Source organism: Lathyrus oleraceus, chromosome 2 (genome assembly GCF_024323335.1).
Source record: "Lathyrus oleraceus cultivar Zhongwan6 chromosome 2, CAAS_Psat_ZW6_1.0, whole genome shotgun sequence".
NCBI lineage: Eukaryota > Viridiplantae > Streptophyta > Magnoliopsida > Fabales > Fabaceae > Lathyrus > Lathyrus oleraceus.
Genome location: NC_066580.1, coordinates 39,362,141 through 39,383,356, shown reverse-complemented (window position 1 = coordinate 39,383,356; position 21,216 = coordinate 39,362,141). Strand labels below are relative to the sequence as shown.

General features: G+C 34.2%; 1 protein-coding gene across 1 annotated transcript; it reads right to left on the bottom strand.

Moving 5' to 3' along the window:
* Positions 1–9,514: 9,514 nt before the first annotated feature.
* On the bottom strand, positions 9,515–16,365 carry LOC127117959 (indole-3-acetaldehyde oxidase). The gene is made up of 10 exons (XM_051048085.1): positions 15,972–16,365; positions 13,447–15,153; positions 12,886–13,145; positions 12,509–12,721; positions 12,166–12,384; positions 11,053–12,018; positions 10,880–10,975; positions 10,638–10,736; positions 10,337–10,526; positions 9,515–9,968 (listed from the first exon to the last, which is right to left on the bottom strand). Exons 1-10 carry the CDS (start codon positions 16,123–16,125, stop codon positions 9,751–9,753), a joined length of 4,122 nt encoding a protein of 1,373 aa, XP_050904042.1. The 5' UTR covers positions 16,126–16,365; the 3' UTR covers positions 9,515–9,750.
* Between the last annotated feature and the right edge of the window lie 4,851 nt (positions 16,366–21,216).

Below are 21,216 nucleotides of genomic sequence, written 5' to 3'. Positions count from 1 at the left end.
TTGTCAAGTCATTAAATACATAATATTAAAATGTTTTTAATAATAAATATGAATTTAAAATGTAACTATAATTTATATTATTATTATTAATTATAAAATAAAATCATACAAAGAGGATAATCATTTCATTTTAAATGCATGTTCATTTCTCTTCATCTTCTAGCAGAAACAAAATAACATCTTGTTCATCTTCCATCTCCAACCCAAAACTGAAACTTAACTTGTTCGTGTGCGTCTCTTTGTCTGCCTAACTTGTTCGCGGTCGTTTCCTTGTCCGTGTTGTATAGACTGCAATGAGTAACCCACTAAAACTATGGAAATTGAACGAAGAATAAGAATATTGGGCCATGTATGTGCTTTTTTGTTTCCTTTTAAGAAACATATGTTAGTGGGTGGTTTGATTTTTCGTTTTGCTTTCTTTTAATGAAACCCTAATTTTTTTTATCAACAGTGTGTGGTCTCGTTGAATTGAAATGGTTGTTTGTGGTTCCAATGTACTAAAACCCTAATAGTTTAATTTAACATGTTTTCCCTTTAGACTTATATGGTTATTTTTAATGTTATACAAGCCTGCAAATTGCCAAACTATTAGGTTAAGAATTCGCCATCAGGGTACACTTGTACACACCCCTTCTAAATAGTATTTAGATGAGGGAAGTGTCATAAATGAGTTAGGCATGAGACATTGAGTATATGTCTTATATAGAGCGGGAGAAGTTGATCAAAATAATGGAATATACAATTATGAAGTGCATTTGGTATTGCAATCCTAGGTTTAGCTTTTTTTTGGGACTTAATTCAATTAAAAATGATGTTGATATACTGAATTTTGTTGAAGGTGTTAAAGGATATGACTCGGTTGGTGTGTATGTTGAGCATTGTGTTGGTACCCTTGATATAGTAGATGAGTCAAAGTTAGGACATGGATGTTCTGATAATGATGATGTAGTTGAGGATGTGGGAGGGAACAACAATGTTTCTGACCATAATGAGGTTGATGATGATGGATGGAACACCAATGTTTCTGACCATAATGAGGTTATGACGAGGGAGAGAACAATAATGCTTCTGACCATAATGAGGTTGATAATAAGGGAGAGAACAGTAGTGAAGATTCGATCGACTTGGACTGGACAACAATCCTACCATCTTAGACAACAGAAGTAACATCTGAGCATGATCATGTCGAGGATTCTGATCAACTATATAAACCTCCCGATAGTGAAGATAAGCAAGAGTATGAGCACTTTCCTAATTTCAAAGATGGTAAGATAATCAAGTTCCAATTAGGTATGATGTTTAACAATAAAGATGTGATAAGGGATGTTGTTAAGGAATATGCTATGGATAGTAAGAAGAATGTCTACTTCAAAAATAATGATGGAAAAAAGATGGTAGTTAAGTGTCAAGAAGGATGCAAATTTTACACGAGGTTCAGTAAGAGGGTTGGAAACCAATATTGGCAAGTTGCTAGTTTATTTGATGAGCATACATAATAGACAAGTCAATACTGAATGGCTTTTCAATAAATTTGCCCACATACTTAGATATAGTCCTGACATGAAACCTATTGTGCTAGTTGTTGAATCAACTAATAGACGAGGAGAGAAATTGTTAGTTGATCAGGCATACAAAGCTAAAATAAGATTAGTGGAATTGATACAAGGTGCTGGAAGGGACCAATTTACTCATTTAAGGAGTTATGCATAAGAGTTCCTCAATTCAAACCCTAACAGTAATATTGTGCTACAATGCTCTAGATCAAGTAGTGCTCATGTATTTGAAAGGATTTATGTCTGTGTTACAAGCATGTAAAACTGGATTTGCAAAAAGTTGTAGACCATGAATATGACTTGATGCATGTTTTTTAAAGGGAGACTATGAGGGTCAGTTGATGGAAACTGTTGAAGGGATGAGAATAATCAAATATTTCCAATTTCCTATGTTATGGTAGAGGCTGAGACAAATGATTCCTGGGAGTGCTTCATAAGACTTTTGATTTAGGACTTGCAAGCCATAAATAATAGGTCATATGCTTTCATCTCTAATCAATAAAACGTACAAATCTTGTTATGTTGTGCTTTTCTAGTTCATGTGCTTTTATTCATAAGCCTTTTATCCAGGCCTGTTATTATGCTGTTGTATTGTTTTACAGAGACTTATCCCAGAAGTTCAAGGTATCAGTGTATTTGTATGGGAATTGGAAAAATAAGTTCCCTGAGATGGATTTAAAAGAAACTATGTGGAGTGCAACAAGGGATACTACAATTCAAACATGGGAAATGACAATGTTAAAGATGAAAACATTGAATGAGGATGCCTGGAAAGAAATGAAGGATATACTTGTACATTTTTGGAGCATATCACACTTCAAGACCTATTCTAAGTGTGATATGCAGGTAAATAATATGTGTAAGGCATTTAACAGAGCAATATTAGGGCACAAAGACAAATTAGTTATCACATTGTTAGAGGGGATTAAACATAATCTCACTAAAAGGATTACTACTCAAAAGGAGATGATGCATAAGTATGCTGGAGATATATGCCATAAGATCCAGTTCATACTGGAAAAAAACAAGAAACTTGCACAAGGTTGGACCCCTACATGGCATGGTGATGATGATATGGCCATTTTTGGAGTAACCAATGGGAATGGAACCTATTATGTCAATTTTAAACTAGGTAATGTGCATGTAGGAAATGGGGCTTAACTGGTATCCCTTGCAGCCATGTTATCACATGTATGTGGCATATCAAAAAACCACCAGAGGACTATGTATCAACTTATTACAAGTCTGATTCATATGTATCTATTTTGTCATATGTGCCATTGTAGTGTATCTGAATTACTTAAGTATTAAAATTACTTATGTGCTTATGTGGTGTGACTGTGTGTAGGAAATTTATGTTTTAAGACTCTTATTCAAATATCATATACCCAACTAGCAGTCAATCCACCATTGATGAGAAGGGTAATTGGTCGCCAAAAAAATTGAGGAACAAGACAAATGATGAGCCTAGAGACCCACATGTGCTGCCTATAAATTTTGCCACAATTACATGTCATAAGTGTGGTGCACTTGGTCATAACATGAGAAGTTGCAAGGGAAAAAGAGTTGCATATAAAGCCATACCAAAGGGTGGAAACAATGCCAAGAAGGCAAAGATAACCAAGACCAAGGCCAAGACAAAGATTAAGACCAAGTCCAAGAAGACAATTTCAACCACTGTAAATGAAATATGAAGTTCATCACAGGCACCCCATTTCCCCCCTTTTTTTTAGTTTTATTTGAGTTGGGACTTCAGCACATTGCTTTATTTTCTACTTACCACCCATTCTTCAATAGTGTACCCCTTGCATTTTGTTTTTATTTTATTATTTATGTTATTATTTTCTTTTATTTTCTTCTATTGTTCTATTGATTGACTAATTAATTATAAAAAACAAGATAGAATCTAAACCATTTTCCACTTAAAATCCTACCTGTTTCCAATAAAAATCAATGATATTTTCAAATTAAAAATCTAATTATCTTTACAACTTGAATCAAAATCACTTAATTATCACAATTAAAACCAAGACCATTTTCAAAATTATTCAAATTTATCTCAAATCTTTTTCATAACCAAAATCAGATTAAAAAAGGACAATTGAGTGCACACTCTTTTGATCCTCGAATAATCGGACCCGAGACGCACACCTCATCCCAACTGATTATCCGTCTTCCATCAAAATCACTTAATTCTCACAATTAAAACCAAGGCTTTTCTTTCACAATTATTCAAATTTATCTTAAAACTTTTTCATAATCAAAATCAAATTAAAACAGGACAACTGGGTGCACACTATTTTGATCCATGAATAATCGGACCCGAGATATACGTCTCGTTCCAACCGATCATTCATATTCCGTAGAAAAACACATAACTGAAATTGGATTAAAAGGGTGTTGGGGTACCCCAATTTCGCCCCTCATTCAATAAATCAATAAAGTCATCTTAACATTCGTATCATCTGCACATCATAACATGCATTTCATCTCGTATAATGCTTTAATATCAACCAGAATAAATTTTCAGATTTACAAACAGACTGATCAAACTTATTCTCAAATTTATGCGAAATTAGCGGGCGAAAAATTTCAAAATTGAGCTTGCAGACGTCAGTTTTATTAATTTACGGTTCACGCAGTTTAACATGGCGTGCTCGTTTTATTTTTTCGAATACTTTTTCAGTCGCATTTTGATTAGTCTGAGCCTTTTAACCGATCATTTTTTACTTAAGAATTTGACCAAAACATGTATGTTTCTGAGAAGTTTATTTCACGCTGATCATTTTAGTGCATTCAATTTTATTTTTCAGACACTTTTACGCCCGATTTATTTTATTCATTTTGAGTCAGTTTATTTGTCTTTTTGTGAACGTGTTCGTAACAATTAAATAGATTTTTCAATGTATTTTTTTATATTTTATTTTGTTCATTTAAAAATATTTATTTTTAACTGTATTAGACTTATTTTTGGTAGTTGCTTGAGTTCTGTTACCCTAGTATGTAGTATATAAGTGACATTTGGCATTGAAAGAAAATAACCTAGACCAAAGTCACCAATCCGCGGCGCACACCAATGAGCCACCTTTCTCACACTGCAATTTGAACTAATAAAAACGAAGAGTGAAAACGCTCTTCTATCTGTACATTTTCTTGAATCTTCATACCATCACAAACAACACCTACCTGCTACATCCATTTGTATCACTTCATACAACATATTTCAAATTACTCACTCACCTTCTTTTCTCAACAAAATAATACTATTCTTTATCAACCCTAAAAAATTTACCTTTCTTTCACTCTTTCTTCCACCAACTTGCAAAATGCAGTAACACACTTCCCACCATATCCCTTTTTTTCACTTCACCTCTCATAATTGTTTCATAACCAACCTACATCTTTACTACCACTCTCACATCTCACCAACATTTTTCTTTTCATCCATTTTACACATAACCTTACACATTTACACAAACAAAAATACATATTGCATATATTGTCATTTCCTTCATATAAACCAAACACCAACTAACATATACAATACATTTCATCTAGAACTCGACATAAAAAAATGTTAAAAAAATAAGTAAAAAAGATTTTCATCCAAACAACTTTGTGAAACTCCAACCGGACCACTACCTTCAAAGACACACTTTTGCCAACAAAAACTCCAGCACCACACCCGCCGACGACGCATCAAAACGGAGTAACCGTCGTGCCTCCCTCATCACTCTATTTCGATAGTTTTTATTTTCTTTCCCATTATTGATGTGTTGTGTTATATTTTATTGGAAATTTTAATTTAGTATGTTGAAACAGAGAGAGATTTGTTTAGTTTTGTGAGAGAGAAGCGAGGCTTTAGTTTTCAAACTTTGTTTGATTTCACTTTTAAAATTTTTTTTTTTTTAATTATTATTATTATTTTTTAAACATAGAATTAGATAAGGGAACGCTGCCCCTTTTTTATGTCTATGATTATTAAATTTTTTCTTTTTATCCCTTTCATATTTTTATGATAATAAAGAGACTTGGCACCTTGTTTTTATTTTTTAATTAAATTAGAGGCCGCCACATGGCAGGCTCTGGTTGGTGCTGGGTTTTAATGAGTGATCTCTAATTGCCTCCCTCATTTTATGATTAGCAAATTGGGCCTTAAAACCATAATCCAAATTTTGCTTCTTCTTTTTTGCACACACTAGTCACTATTATTTACACCCCTATTATGTTGTTGTTATTTTTATTTTAGTTTTATTTTATTACATGTCTTGTGATTAATTTAATTTTTTAAAGTATTATTTATTAATTGATTATTTGTTTAATTGATTAGTTCATTAGATTTTAATTGATTTTTTTTTTAATTGCTAAGTGGACTATTTGATTATTTGTTTAGTCAATTACATTGTATTTAGTCGATTAATTAGGTAATCATTGTCCATATGCATGGACATGTAAATAACCATAATCACTAACTTCATTAACATTTCAATAACTTCAAATCATTTCTCATCTACGCAAATCAAACCTCGATCAATATCGAGTGACTTCTCCTAAATCAAATGTAATATCAAATCCTTTTTTTAAATAACTCAAAAGAAAATGACCATTGGAATCTAGCATTCCGGTGGGAACCCTCGATTGATCGGTCCTGAGCCTCGCGTTTTGGATTAACTGTTCATTCTTTTCTTTTGTTTCTAAAATATTTTAATTAACTTGGACAAAATAAGGGTCATTGGGATCAAACATTTTGGTGCAACTCTTTGAACAATTGATTCTTATTAAGCGTTCATTGTCCATCAAACATTTTCTCAATTAATCTTGAATGAAAAAGGACTATTGGAATCTAGCATTTCGGTGGAATCCCGACTGATTAATCCCGAGACTTGGGTATCGTTCTCATCAAACATTTGTCATTCATCTATAAAAAACATCCAACACATCAAACTTCTTTTTCTCCGCCGTGTGGTTGATCTTAAAACATTTTCCTAAAAGAGAGACATCTTGTCTTAAGATGATGCAAATCAATACTTCATCCATAATTGTTGAGTTGAGATAAGTGACGTTTTTCTGAATGTTGATTTATAAACCCGTTTGATATGATGTATACGCCCGCTCCTCATCTGTTTTGGGTAAAACAATGTTTCTTGTCGACTAATACAAGATAACTTTCGCTAAAATCGACCAACAAACAAACATTTTCTACCCAGAATTACGTAAGCCTTGAATTCTCTATTGCATCCGGAGATACGTAAGAGCAGGATTGCGAAATCTTGTCAGACCCATTGATAAAAAATTTAAATTTAGTTCCTTTCTTCTGCCCCATAATAATAAAAACCTTTTTAGGTCTTTTCTTATTAATAAAAAATCAAAAATATTTCTATTCTCTCTTTTTCTATCCCAAATAAGTAGAAGATTAGAAACTAACATATGCTAACATTCAAATCGAAATTAACTAAACGGTTCCCGTTGAGTACGATGGACATGAGGGATGCTAATATCTTCCCCTTACGTAACTGACTCCTGAACCCTGATATTGATTGCAATGACCATATCTTATAATTTCTTTTAGGGGTTTTATCGATATTTTCTCTTTCTCTCTTTGGAAATAAATAAAGTTCGGTGGCGACTCTGTTCAGCCCATCCTGCGAGCGTGGGATTGTGCTCCACGAGATCGTGTTCTCATTTTTCGAGGTACGACAGGTGGACACTCTTTTGATCCCCAAATAATTGAACCTAAGTGCGCGCCTCGTTCCAACCGATTATTCGTCTTCCGCAAATGATTTTTTTTTTATAAATAGTTGGACTAAAAAGGACAATTGGGTGCACAATGTAAAATCCCCGAATAATCGGACCTAAGGCGTACGCCTCGTTCCAACTGATTATTCGTCTTCCGCAAATGATTTTTTTTATAAAAATTGGACTAAAAAGGATAATTAGGTGCACACTCTTTTGATCCCCGAATAATCGAACTTGGGGCATACACCTCGTTCTAACCGGTTATTTGTCTTTTACAAATAAATTTTTATAAATAATTGGACTAAAACGGGCAATTGGATGCACACTCTTTTGATCTCCGAATAACCGGACTCGAGGCGCATGCCTCGTACCAACCGAGCGTTCGTCTTTTGCCTAAAAACAATTTCAACCAATCAAACATACATTTTCGTCCATAACGCAACTAATGATTTTTCATAAATGAACGCTGTTTTATCCATTTCGACGCGACATAAAAAAAGGGTTAAGTCTCCCATGCGCGGGCAACAAGCAATATTTAACTGCTCGAATGCGACCTACAATCATTCAGTAAATCCAATCAACCAACAAAATTTTTCTATAAAAAACTACATAGCTTTTAGTTCTCCATCGCACCTGAGGATACGTAGGAGCGAGATCCAACGACTCGTCAAACACCCTAATAAAAAACTTATTTTTAGTCCTTTTTTTGTAAATATCCCACAATAATTAGAAGAAATCATAAACACACTACGCTAACATTCTTATTTGTAAAGTTGATTAAACGATTTCTGTTGAGTACAATGGATGTGTGAGTGCTAATACCTTCTCCAGTATAATCGACTCCTGAATCCAAATTTAGTTGCGACGACCATATTTTTGTTCTTTTAGGGCTTTATCAACGTTTTCTCTTTAAAAATAAACTTCGGTGACGACTATGTTATTTCAAGCGCTCGTACGCTCGAGTATTTTTCGTGTCACAATAGTACGTGGAGCCAATTTCAATGTCCCATATCATAGATTTGACCGACAAGCGGAAGGAGACAAAAAAAACACATAATATGATAAAGATGGATCAAATAACTAGTTCTTTTAAAAGGGTATTAAAAAGTAAAAAATATCAATATAGAAGGACTAAAACTACATTTAAGCCATAATTAAAAGAGAAAAAAATAAGAGATATATGGTGAACTCGTGTTCAAATAGAACAACTAAAACTACATTTAAGCCATAATTAAAAGAGAAAAAAACAAGAATTATATGGTGAACTCATGTTGAAATAGAACGTAAATGATTCATCTACGTCCATAGTATTAGGAAGATAAAAATAGTATTAGGAAGATAAAAGTATCAAATACAAATGATATAAATGCATATTGAATATCAAACACCGACATAAATGTTAATGTTTCACTTAAATTTATAACACCATAAAAATTCTATTATATAAGAAATTATAAAAAAAAGAGTATTAATTAAAAAAATATAAATAATACTTAATTTTATTGCAAAAATATTTTTGAATTAGAATATTACGTAGCATATAAACAATGATATTCATTACTAAGAACGACAAACAAATTTAGTATGCGCATGTACCTCGACAGAAAGAATCTTGTGATCTGCTTCAGCCATTCCTTTTGATATGATATACCTTCCCCACAAGCGAGTTTGACACTCTTGAATCGAGTTTGAGTGCGCAAGAAGTCAAGCAAAGTGGTTGATGGTTCCACTTTGGATAACTGAAACTTTTCCCCGTTGATAACAAAATTCAAACTTGTTTGATTCTCACTCATCTTCATATCCATACTTCACTCACTGGTTTTCAGACAGATAGAAATAGAACTTCAAAAACTCTTATCTGTCTTATAATATTGATTTCTACTTTTGTGTTTGTATAATCTGGTTAAGACTTTTCTGCATATATTTTTGAAATGTGGTGGTTTAATGTGAACCGTTATAATATGATAATGGGTATTGTTTTGTACGAGAGTTTCTCAAAACATGAAAAGGATAGAATGGTAAGTAGAAGAAAAATTAGTTGCACGTAAGAATCAAGAAGCATGGTGTGTTCTATCGTCCTTGACTTTGGTGGTTCCGTTCAAAGTGGACATGTTTGTTTTAACTTTAAAAAATGGATTCTTTTATTGTATTTTTAAAAATAGATTTTGTAAAACTATTTTTTTTATATTAGTTTTTTTTTTTTAAATCGAACGATTAATTTTGATATTTTATAACATAAACATATAATATTAAAGATAAAAGAAAATAGTCGAAATCGCAATTTTTTTGTTCTATACAGTCTTTTCAATACATCAATTATTGAATAAATCATGCAAGTTCCATTAAATAGCATAAGCCTTCTTTTTAACAAGATTCAAATGAAATTCATCTAATGATAACTTATTGTTACAAATAAGGCATTTCCATGACTAGCTTTCAATTATTGAGTAATTGAGGTCTTTTACTTATTGTCCATTTTCCATTTCAAATACCTTTCTACAATGTCTAGTCCAATGAGTTCCTTTACCACAGGCATGGTTGCAGGGACCCCCAATTGAAAAGTTGGATCTGATTCATCTAAGTTGCTCCATGAATGAAGCTGTTTCCTTGCTTCTTTGACTGCTGATCTTGTGGCACAGTGAACAGAAGCTGCTAAAAGCAAGGGTGGTTCACCAGATGCTGCACCAAAAAATATCAATTATTATTTATTGTTTTTTAGAGATTTTTAACCGAACATAATAACTTGAGCTTTCTCAATCATATTAACAGTCTAAAGTAACATACATGCTGCAACAGTGTTTTTAGATAGCAACTATAGCAATGTTATAGCATAGCGGAATTTGAACAAATCTCTATTTTTCTGCAATATGCTATTTAGTACAAAAGCACTATGGCATTATTGCGTAGTAGAATTTGAACAAACTGTTATTTCCCGCTTTCTGCGATTGAGTTGTCAAATATGTTATTAGAATTAGCTGGAATGATTTTTGCTTGTTGCAAACACTTTTAGTTTAATACTTAAATATTGGAAAATTTCTAAATCATACCCTTTGAAGAGAGAACTCTATTTTGGTGATGCTCGCTGTTGACGATTTCGACATTAAGCTGGTGAGGAATTGTGTCTATTGTTGGGATTTTGTAGTTCCATGTGCCATCTTCCAACACCAAACCATCAAGGTTTGTTTCATATTCTTCAAGCATGAAAAATCCTAATCCCTGTACGAAAGATCCTTCAATCTGCAAGATGCAATTGTGTCATTTTATAAGGATTTTTTCAGAATTTCTTTTATTTCTATGATTATGATATCAAATACATATAGGACCTTACAGTATGTATGTGTGTATTACCTGTCCTAAATCCACAGCAGGGTTGAGACTTTGTCCACAATCATAGATAATATCTGTTTGCAAAAATCTGGTCTCTCCTGTCAGAAGATCTATTTCCACCTGAAAACAATTTTCATTTACTTCAGTAATATGGCTTCCGTGACAATATCACATAAGTACTTTAACAATAACATTGAAGAGAAGTTAAAACGAATTTAAGAAAAATCCATTTAATTTTTTATATACAAAAGAAACAAACTCACCTCACTAACTGCAGCACCATAATTGAGGTAATTAACGGAATTATTACCGGGCACAAAATATGAAGATGCTGATAAATTCACTGCTTGCGTGGATGCCTGAAAATTAATGAAATGTCAGAAACATGGTAGTTAAATATTGAAATAGAAGCTCTTTTAGTTTACACTAGTAGTACCTGAAGAATAAGATCCTCCCACTTGATAGAACTCATTTTCTCTTGAAGCGTTTTCTTGATAGGTTTTAGTCTTTCAACCAAGATATTGCAGCTAAGCCTAATAGCTTCACTGCTTGCCTCTGATGTTGTGCTATCAGCGGTAGCTCCCCCTTGAATCAAGCTCAACGTATCAGCTTGTATAACCCTTACTTTATCCAAGAGACTTCCACTTCCGTCGATTTGAATTGTACCTAGTGCGTATGCAGCCATTTGTTTCACCTTTGTCCATAAACCTTGACCCAACTCAATTCCTCCAACTTCAACAACAACAGAACCGTCTGATAGAATACTAACTTTTCCTGCAGCAGGTTTTACGTTCAGCTCATACACCACCGGTACACGAGATATTCCCCTCTTCTTCCAAATGTTAATACTGTTAAACTCTTTCACTTTGTTTACTCTAAGCTCATAGTTTGCTGAAACAGCTAACTTGTCCCAAATTAAAGGCAGGGTATATTCAAGAGGTTCGCCAGAAGAGTCCTCATAGAATTTCTTAAGACTTGTGTAGGTGTGAAGATTAATGTTTCTCACAGAATCTACTTCCATTGAAAGTGTAGCTGCAACATTTTCTAGTATAGCTTCCGCGATGAATGATCCCTGCACGTCCCCCGGGGCCCTCATTATAGTTCTACTAGGCTGATTTGTTTTGCATACTTTTATATCAAACGAGAGAGCACCCCAGTCATACTTTTTAATTGCACCGACTATTTTTTGCGGTATTACTGCACTAACGTCGGGATAAATCCCAGCGTCGACCAATACCTTAAGGTGTAATGCAGTAAACTTCCCGTTATTATTAAAGCCAACACTGTATGTTATCTTCATTGGATGCCTTCCTCCAACCATTATCATGTCTGTCTTTCGATTTACATACATCCTGACAGGTCGCTGTAATTTGTGCGCTGCGAGTGCACAAGATACAGCACCCTGCAAATGACACGACAGGCACAATGGAGAGGTCAAAGCATATAGTATAGTTGAATAGTTTAGAATGATCAACTTGCATTACACAAAGGTAACTGTATCACTGATATTAAATAGAGAGAATGATTCTAAATACAAGTAAAAACTTACAGCTATAGATTTCATGCTCTTTCCTCCATAACCTCCACCAACTCTTCTTGTAATTACTCTAACATTGTTTTCAGGAATACCAAGGCATCTTGCTATAGTAGAATGTACATACTCAGGGTTTTGACTTGACGAGTAAACAGTTATGCAATTGTCTTCGTCCGGTACAGCAAGTGCAGTTTGCGTCTCCATATAAAAATAGTATTGAGATGCAAGTTTCATCTGTGTTTTGTTGATAGGCAATGATTAAATATGGTTGCTAAATAGACAACAACATTCATTATTCTGAAGAAAACTTAACGATTATATCAAGAACCACAAAATTTTCATTTCTTTTCACGTGTACCTCATAAGAAACAATCTTGTGATCTGCTTCAGCCATTCCATTCGATATATCACCAATTTGATTTTTTGGTTGATAAGATGGAGGAACTTCAAAAAAACTAGATCTGTTAACAGCATCTTCAACACATAGGATAGGTGGTTCAAGATTTTCAATACTGTATTCAACAGAAGCAGAGTTTGCAGCAAAATCTGCAAGTTTTTGAGTATCTGCAACCTGAAGAAGCCATTCGAAGATTAAATCGAAGAATGGCATGTATCAATCTCTAATGAGTGTTGTAAACAAATTAATACGTGCAGTACAGCTTTGAAATATATCAGAATTATTTTCAACGCAAAAAACTGTAGATTTTGGATCAAAATAAGGGATTTAAGACTCACCACAAAGGCAAGACGATCTCCGACACATCTAGCAATCTCTTCGGCAAATAAAGTTTCTGCTCCAAAAAAAATCTTTGCTCCAAGGTTCTCCCCACCACTTGGAATGTCTTTACTTGAAAGGATGTCCCTCACTCCATCAAGTTCCAATTCTTGCCTGAGCTTTATACTTGTTATCCTTGCTAATGGTTTTTCACTATAAACATACGCTCCGTGCAGACAATTTGGTGGTGATGGAATATCATCCACAAACACAGCCTCGCCTATATATGATTTATTCATAAGTTTGTACATGTTTTTGAGCATATATAAGATCAATTAATAATGAAAGTAGTGACGATAGGAATCAAAACAAGATAGAACAGCATTGTTTGATCCAAAAGACTACAACACTAAAGCTTGAAAAGTTCAATTAAGTGAGCTGTCTTCACAATAGTTAGAGAGAAAACCACTAACCAATGACAGAAGGATGCAAAATATGATTAAAACTTGAAATGACGATAAAAGTACTAAGTAAAGAAAACTGTCCTCAGTATGTAACTCAAATATTGAATCGAAACAAACCTGAAGCTTGTAGCACAGCGCCAGATTTCACGACTGGCTTGCCAATTGGACTATACTCACTTCCTGGTACAATCACTTGCTTCCCGGACATCAATAAAGTAGGAGATTTGTTAGGATGCACCTGATTCTGATTCTCTTTTATATCAGAAGCCTTGACCGAAGGCAAATGAGTATATCCCTTTAAATAACCACTGGTTTTTCTTGCAGAACTGTCAATAAGTGAGCTAAAGAACTGAAAAAGAAAAGCTACTGCTAAACTCGAAATGTAAGCACTTTCCGAGGTTTCATCTTGAGGTATAATAGTGGAAGAAGCCTTAAGCAAATTAATAGCATCATACAGGTTTCTAACATTTAACAGCTTTCCAGCTAAAAACTCCTCAATGTGTTTAGCTCTGATTGCCCGCTTATTCTTAAAACCACCAAAAGACAACCTACAAGTATCTATCATGGTTCCATGAGCATCCTTGCATGAAGATACCTGAACAAGGAAAGCAGCATTTAAGTAGGCAAGTGCATTTCCAAGCGGTCGAGGAGAAGCTCGGTAAGTTTCATAGACGAATCTACCTCTTGTTGCCGAAGATTCACTTTTAATAGTTTCCAAACATGGAATTTTAATGCTTAAAAGCACACTTTCAAAAGCTAGTGGTGGACTCTCAAGAAATTCCTCCAATGCAATCCATTCAAACTTTGAGCCAGTCATTATTTGAACCATTGAATCCGCGGCAAGAAGTATAGTGGCGATATCTGAAGGAAACTTATTCTTTTGTGCAATCACCAAATTGCCTCCAACACTTGCTGTGTTCCGAATAAACCCTGAAGCAACTTTGTTCATATGATCTGCAATCTTTTCAAGTATCATAACATAATCGGAGATAAAATCACTTTTGTTTTCTTCCCTTAGTACTTCAATGGCTTTAGATATTGTCACTGCTGCTCCAATTTCAATCCCTGATCGATCCTTTTTTATCTTTAAAAGTTCAGAAATTCCACTTATATCTATATACTTATCATAACCCTGTCTATCTTTGTAATATCCCATAGCAGTATTATGAACAACAATTTTTATCTTTGTTTTGTTGCAATGGTTTAATTTAATCAACCTCTGAAGCTCCTTTAAAGTAGTGGGTTTGTGCCAATAATGTTTCTCAGAAGCTATGAACAAATCATGGTTGATATCCTTCAGAAACATCGGAAATTCGATATTCTTGCGATCGTGATTGCGATCATATCGAGGCAACTTACTAATCTTTTCGTCCTTGCTATCACCTTTTCCCCAGAAAGAGTTCAAACCAAGATCCTCCATGTCAACATCAGCTGCAAAACTTTTACAGACATCAGCAATCGGTCGGTAACCAGTGCATCGACAAAGGTTACCTGCAACAGACTTTTCAGCATCAGAAACATTAATTTTTGAAAAACCAGCAGGTGGCTCTGGAGAACTGTTCTTATCAGCCTTGACAAGAGCGCCGAAGAGTGAAACACACATTCCAGGAGTACAGAAGCCACATTGAGAAGCATGGAATCCAGCAAATCTTTGATGAATAGGATGGAATCCTTGTTTGCTATTTCCAATGCCTTCACTTGTTGTTATTGAACATCCATGTATACTACAAAGTAGTGTGAGACAAGAGCTCGCGGTAAAATCGTCGACTCTATCGAGGAAAGGATCATATTTAGAGATTAAAACTACACAAGCACCACAACCACCTGCAACCAACAATGCCAAAGCATAAAGTTCCAAGTTTATAAATCCTTACATTCTAAACTATGATCGTAGTAATCCTAGTTTGAATATTTAAATCTGATTTGTTTATTTCACCAAGTCAACATTCAGAATCAGAATCATAAAAGTATCATGGTTTTAAATTGCTGAAAGTATCACGTGATGCAGTTGCAATATGGTGGTTGTGGTAGGATACGCATATGCATCAGGCTGCAATTACAGTGTAATCGTAAATCACACTAAAAACCGTATCATAACACTGCAACGGCCTCATCATAACACCACAACAACCGCATCGGTCCGCATCAAGTCGAATCAGATTATGCATTGATCGCAAAAATTACTTGTTATACCTTCTTTTTATTTATATCATAAATTTAAGGTATGTTTTAAAAGAATTAAAGATATTCAAAGTGACAGCTAATTGTTAATGGATATATAAGAAAAAATGGAGATATGTGAACCACAAAATAAATAGCAAAATATAATATTTTATGCTCATAAAAAATAAACTCTATTCGCAACCACGGAAAACTATCACAATAGCTGTAATAACTGCGGCTGCAGTCGCAACCACAATTTAAAACTATGAAATAATTTTTTTTATGTGATTTGTTTATTTCAACAAATCAACATTCAGAATCCTAATTAAATAATCTTATTGAAACAGAAATAAAGAAGAATTCATGAGAATCAGTATCAAAATAGCTTAAACTTAAAAAAACAATAGAAAGTCAAACATAGAGAAGAATTAAATAATTGGAAATCCAAAGCAAGCAGAAAAAAACTGAAAATCTTATACCTTCACCGCAACCGAGTTTAACACTCTTGAATCGAGTTTGAGTACGCAAGAACTCAAGCAATGTGGTTGATGGTTCAACGCTGGATAATTCAAACTTTTCACCATTGATAACAAAAATCAAACTTGTTTGATTCTCATTCTTCTTCACTTCCATGATTCAATAACTGATTTTCAGTTTCAGACAAATGCAACTTCAAAATCTTGTACTACTAAATAGTAGTAATGTTGTTGAAATGCGGTGGTGAGTGTCACGTGAACATTATCTGAAACAATGAATGATGAATCAACAAACTTTTAGACTTTGCATTAACATGTGGGGCATAGATGAAGAAATATGGTTACAATGTTAAATGGATGGCGGATTATATTTCAAGTTTTTCATAAAGTTAACTACTACAGATAGGTATATTGAAAAAATGTCTTGAAATGGTAATCCATTACTACACCGATATTTATAGTTATATTTAGAGTAAAAATATTTTGACATGATTTCTTACGCTTACACCATAATAATATACATGAAATCTACAAATTATATTTTTTTAATACTTATTTCTACTTTGGTTTGCGTGTAAGAGCATTATACTTTATAATTAGATACTATGAAATGCATTGTCAAAATAACAAAACTGTTATATTTAATATATTTATTTTTTAAATTATTATTGATGCTGTGCTCTATAGGTTCCAACAAGTAATTGTCAAACACACCTAACATCATTCTCATTTTTAGATTAAATAGTAAGACTAAAATTAAGTAAGACTAAAATTAAAAGTTGATGCGTTAGGTAAGAACATTATATATATATATATATATATATATATATATATATATATATATATATATATATATATATATATATATATATATATATATATATATATATATATATATATATATATATATATATATATATTATGAATTGACATAATAAATTTTTATATTTTTAATTATATATAATTATCTGTTTACATTATTTTTTAAATATTTGAAATAAAAGTTAAACTCTTTCAAACATCCAACGCATATAATTAATTGATGGTATAGATTTTTTTATAATGTCAATATATTTCAATTAAATATATATATATATATATATATATTTATGAAATGTGTTCAAGTAATATTTTTTTTAACATGACATATGTGAAAAATATCATAAAAGATATACACACGTTACCGCAATAAAAAAAACAGACAGACGGGCACAACGCTAGTTAGAAAATAACGAGAAAATAGGTTGCTTTTACACCGACAACCAATAATCGACTGTGGCATTTAGCTACAAATAAGGTCGCTGATATCCAGCTGGTGAGGATCCGAACGCCTTCTTTAGACCCACACGTTCATTTTGTTACGTGTTCTAAACATTTCTTTACTAGCAGCCTATATTGGTGTTGTTAAATATCGGTAGTTCTGAAATTCAATTAGAGTGTGTTTGTACGAGAAGCTAACAAGAATTTTTAAGAAATTCAAAATTTTAATTAATTTAAATAATTTATTTGAAATTTATTTTTTTTTAAATTTTTTTGTTTGGATAGAGTTTAAAAAGGATTAATTGTTAAAAAAAATTGGGGGTATTTTTATAAAATTTAAAATTTTTGGGTTAAATTTAAAATATAAAAAATATGGATCAATTTGTAATTTTGAATATTTAAAGGACTAATTTGTAAATTTTGAAAATTATTAGGGGTTTATTTACAAATTTTGAAACTTTTATAGATGAATTTGAATTTTTAATAAAATATGAGAATCATCTTGTAAAATTTAAAAAATAAATAATAAACAATTTAACATTTTCAGATTTTTTATTTATTTAAAATAACCATGTTTTTCAATTTAAATACCAATATAACCAATTTTTCTAAATAATTGCCAAAATAATCAACTTTTTTTAATTGATGCGCCAGTTGAACTGACGCATCCAATAAACTTTCAAAGGAGACGCCAACTCCAATGGCGCATGCCCTAATGACATTGCATGTAGGCGTCATGGTAGCTGGCACATGCATGTGTGGTTTAGTAAATGCGCCCATGCATCTGGCGCATGCATGTGCTTGTGTGTGTGGCGCCTAGGGCTTTGACGCATGCATTTCATGGTTCATCTATAAATAACATGCGCATCTCTCATATTTTTGCAGACTACTTCTTATCCTCCAACCTCATTTTCTTTTATTTTACTTCAATCTCATTCAATTTTTTGTTCTTTAACCATGTTTGAATATATTCAAAAGAAAAATACCAATTTAATTTTTCAGCAGTCACACCTCCGATAAAGATTCGACTTTGGAATATATATTCGTTTGAACGTCTTAACCGGACGTTGAACCGTTGATTAGATGGAGAAATTGCAGACGGTGAAAGGATTAGAAGAATCCAATGGCTTGAGTCCACGTTCAACCAAAATGGAGAAGTGCGTGAATGGATGGATATTAAGACTGATAGAGACGTTCACAGGATGATGCATAATATATTCAAAATTGTTTTGATGGTTGTAATCACTTAGCTATAGTAATGGTATTTTAATTGTTATAGTTGTTTGTGTTGGTTTTTATGTGTTGCTTGTGTGTTGAATGTGTTATATTTGTTTGTGATGGTATTTCCTCACAAAGTTATCATATTAAATAAATTTTGTTTTTTATATATTGCAAAAGAGGTACATGTAAAATTATCTTGTTGTACTCGTTCCAACACTAGAACATTTAGTATGATTGTGACCTGACTGACGACATGAACTACATAATCGAACCATTTTGTTCACCGTATCCATTTCGGTTCGAATACGGGTGCTGTTTGGGCGACCTTTTTTCTTTTTTCGCATAACTTCATTGTGCAAGAGAATGTCCTCTTGATATTTTGGCCAGTAATCCTCTTTTGCAACAACGGAAAAACTAATTTTGTAAACATTGGATAGGCTTATGACTTTGTAAACGTTAGATAGTAAGTAGGATGGATCCCTTCGAACCTTTAAACACGCGGCAATGACATGGGAGCAGGGAGTACGAAAGGCTTGGAACTTTCCGCAGTCGCACCAACCTCTATCTAGTTCCACTTTGTATTGTCCCATCGGCATGCCTTCATTGTGATCCATGGACTCAGCAACACTGTACCAACCTTTAGTACGACCAAACACCGTGACCACGTGTGTGTTTGCTTTGGCAGCTTCGTGTCTAATGAATTTCATTGAAGCATCACTGAACAACTGCCCAAACTGAAACACTAAACTCCATTTAGAACGTCTGGTCTCAAACAGCGTCCCCAGCCTGAAATATGTCGCCTGCACTAAAGCGGTTATAGGTAGGTTTCAGAGGCCTTTGAAGTCAGAGGTCATTGGTTCCACAAGATTTGTTTTCATGTGGCCCCAACGTTGACCGTTGTTGTATGCCCTAGTCCAGTTCTCCAATGGAATAATGTTGATCCACTGTACTGCATCCGTGTTTGACAATCTGATGTCTTCGCGGTAGTGTTTGAAAAAAGGTTCTGTTAATGCGTAACATGCGTTGATAACCTTCTTCCGCAACGTTTTGTCTTGATCTCCCGCATAAAATTTTGAGCGATATGTCTAATGCATAAGACATGCTGTCATACCCCAAAATTTGCCCGTTGGCATTACAAAGCATTTTCCAAGACCCTCTGACTTGTTCTGCAAGGCACTGATATCAAATGCCCACTCACAACAGGCCCAATCCACAGGCGGCCCAAAACTGCTGGCTCGCTAGGCGAGCACCTCCTTCGCCTAGCGAACATTGCATCATGTCACTCGCCCAGCGAAGCGTTGGACCCAGGAAAAAGCCCAGACCTAGTTTGCTCGCTAGGCGAGCAATTCCTTCGCCTAGCGAAGCTTGCGAAAGTTTGAGATTTTTGGACCTCATTTTAAGCCCATTAGGTCACCATTACCACTACTATAAATACCTACTCCTCTGCCACGAAAAAGAACACACACAGACAGACAGAGACGGACTCACTCATCCGGAGACACTCACACAGAGATCCCGAGAAAACCCTAGCACCGAAACCCTGCTGGTCCAAAGAGTTCAGAAGGCGGAAACCCTGAAGGCCGCTTACTCGCTCCGAAGCTACCGTCGCCCAACTCAATCCGGCTCGCCAATCCAAGGTTGCAACTCGATTTGCAAACAGGTTTGCCTCACTATTATCGCTTTAGTTTCTTAATTGGCATATGATTATCACTTTGTGTCCTTATTTTGCATGTGGTACCACTTTAGTGTCTTAATTTGCATGTGATATCGTTTTGTACTCTCACTTGGCATATGGTACCACTTCATGTTCTTAATTTGCGGAGGATATTATAATTGAATTCATAAACATTTTGAAGTCTTGCATGAGAATTTAAATGTGTTTGAATATTGTGAAACTGAACCATATAATTATGTGTTGGATGCCATAAGCCATGCTGCAGGTTGAGGTCATAATGTTCTCAAATTCCAAACCCGTGGCTGCTCGCTAGCTCATCGCTAGGCGAGCCTGCAGCGAGCCTTCGCTGAGCCTTCGCTAGGCGAAGCAGAGGCGAACGGGACAGGGGCTGCTTTGTCTCTTTGTTGCCCATTTTATGTTTACCTAATGATGATTCTGCATTATTTGGCTTAAATTCCTGGCTGTTATATTTATCTTATGGTGCAATTTCCAATTGCATTTTACCTCGATGCTTTAATCCGTGTGTTCATGGTGTAAAGGCTAACATTCTTCCGAAGAAATAGCTGGCTAGGTACTCCGCTTTATGCATGGGAAGCCTTCATGGAGATGGATTCTAAATTATTTCACTTTAATGTGAAGATTCATATTGATGGCCCAATTAATTTTAATGTAGTGATCCTTAATGTGTTGATTTTAATGTATCGATTTAATGCGGTATCACCATAATTACCTAATGAACTTAAAACATGGACTTTAAATAAATGATATCGGACCTCTCTTTATTACCCCACGATTGCATAATACGGTCATGCCCCGCGAATGTGGGATATCCTTAGCAAAGACCCTTCGGTTAAATCATCATAGTCCCTCGGATGTTGCCTTCGGAAATACGACTTTGTCCCTCGATGACCCTTCGGTGTAGCCTACGGTTAAATGATGATAGTCCCTTCGAATGCTAAGGTATCCTCACAACTGTTGCCTTCAATGACCAATCGATGACCCTACGATGACCCTTCTACATCCCAAGGATAAAACTACTTACTTCTCAATAGTAAGGACAGTTTTACCCTCATAAGGATAGGAAATGCCCGG

Excerpts from the sequence above, each read along its gene's own strand:
- LOC127117959 (XM_051048085.1), bottom strand. The coding sequence starts at position 16,125 with ATGGAAGTGAAGAAGAATGAGAATCAAACAAGTTTGATTTTTGTTATC. Across the intron at positions 12,722-12,885 it reads GAGATCGTCTTGCCTTTGTG|GTTGCAGATACTCAAAAACT; the intron begins GTGAGTCTTAAA and ends TGGCTTCTTCAG. Across the intron at positions 9,969-10,336 it reads TAGAGTTCTCTCTTCAAAGG|CATCTGGTGAACCACCCTTG; the intron begins GTATGATTTAGA and ends TTTTTGGTGCAG.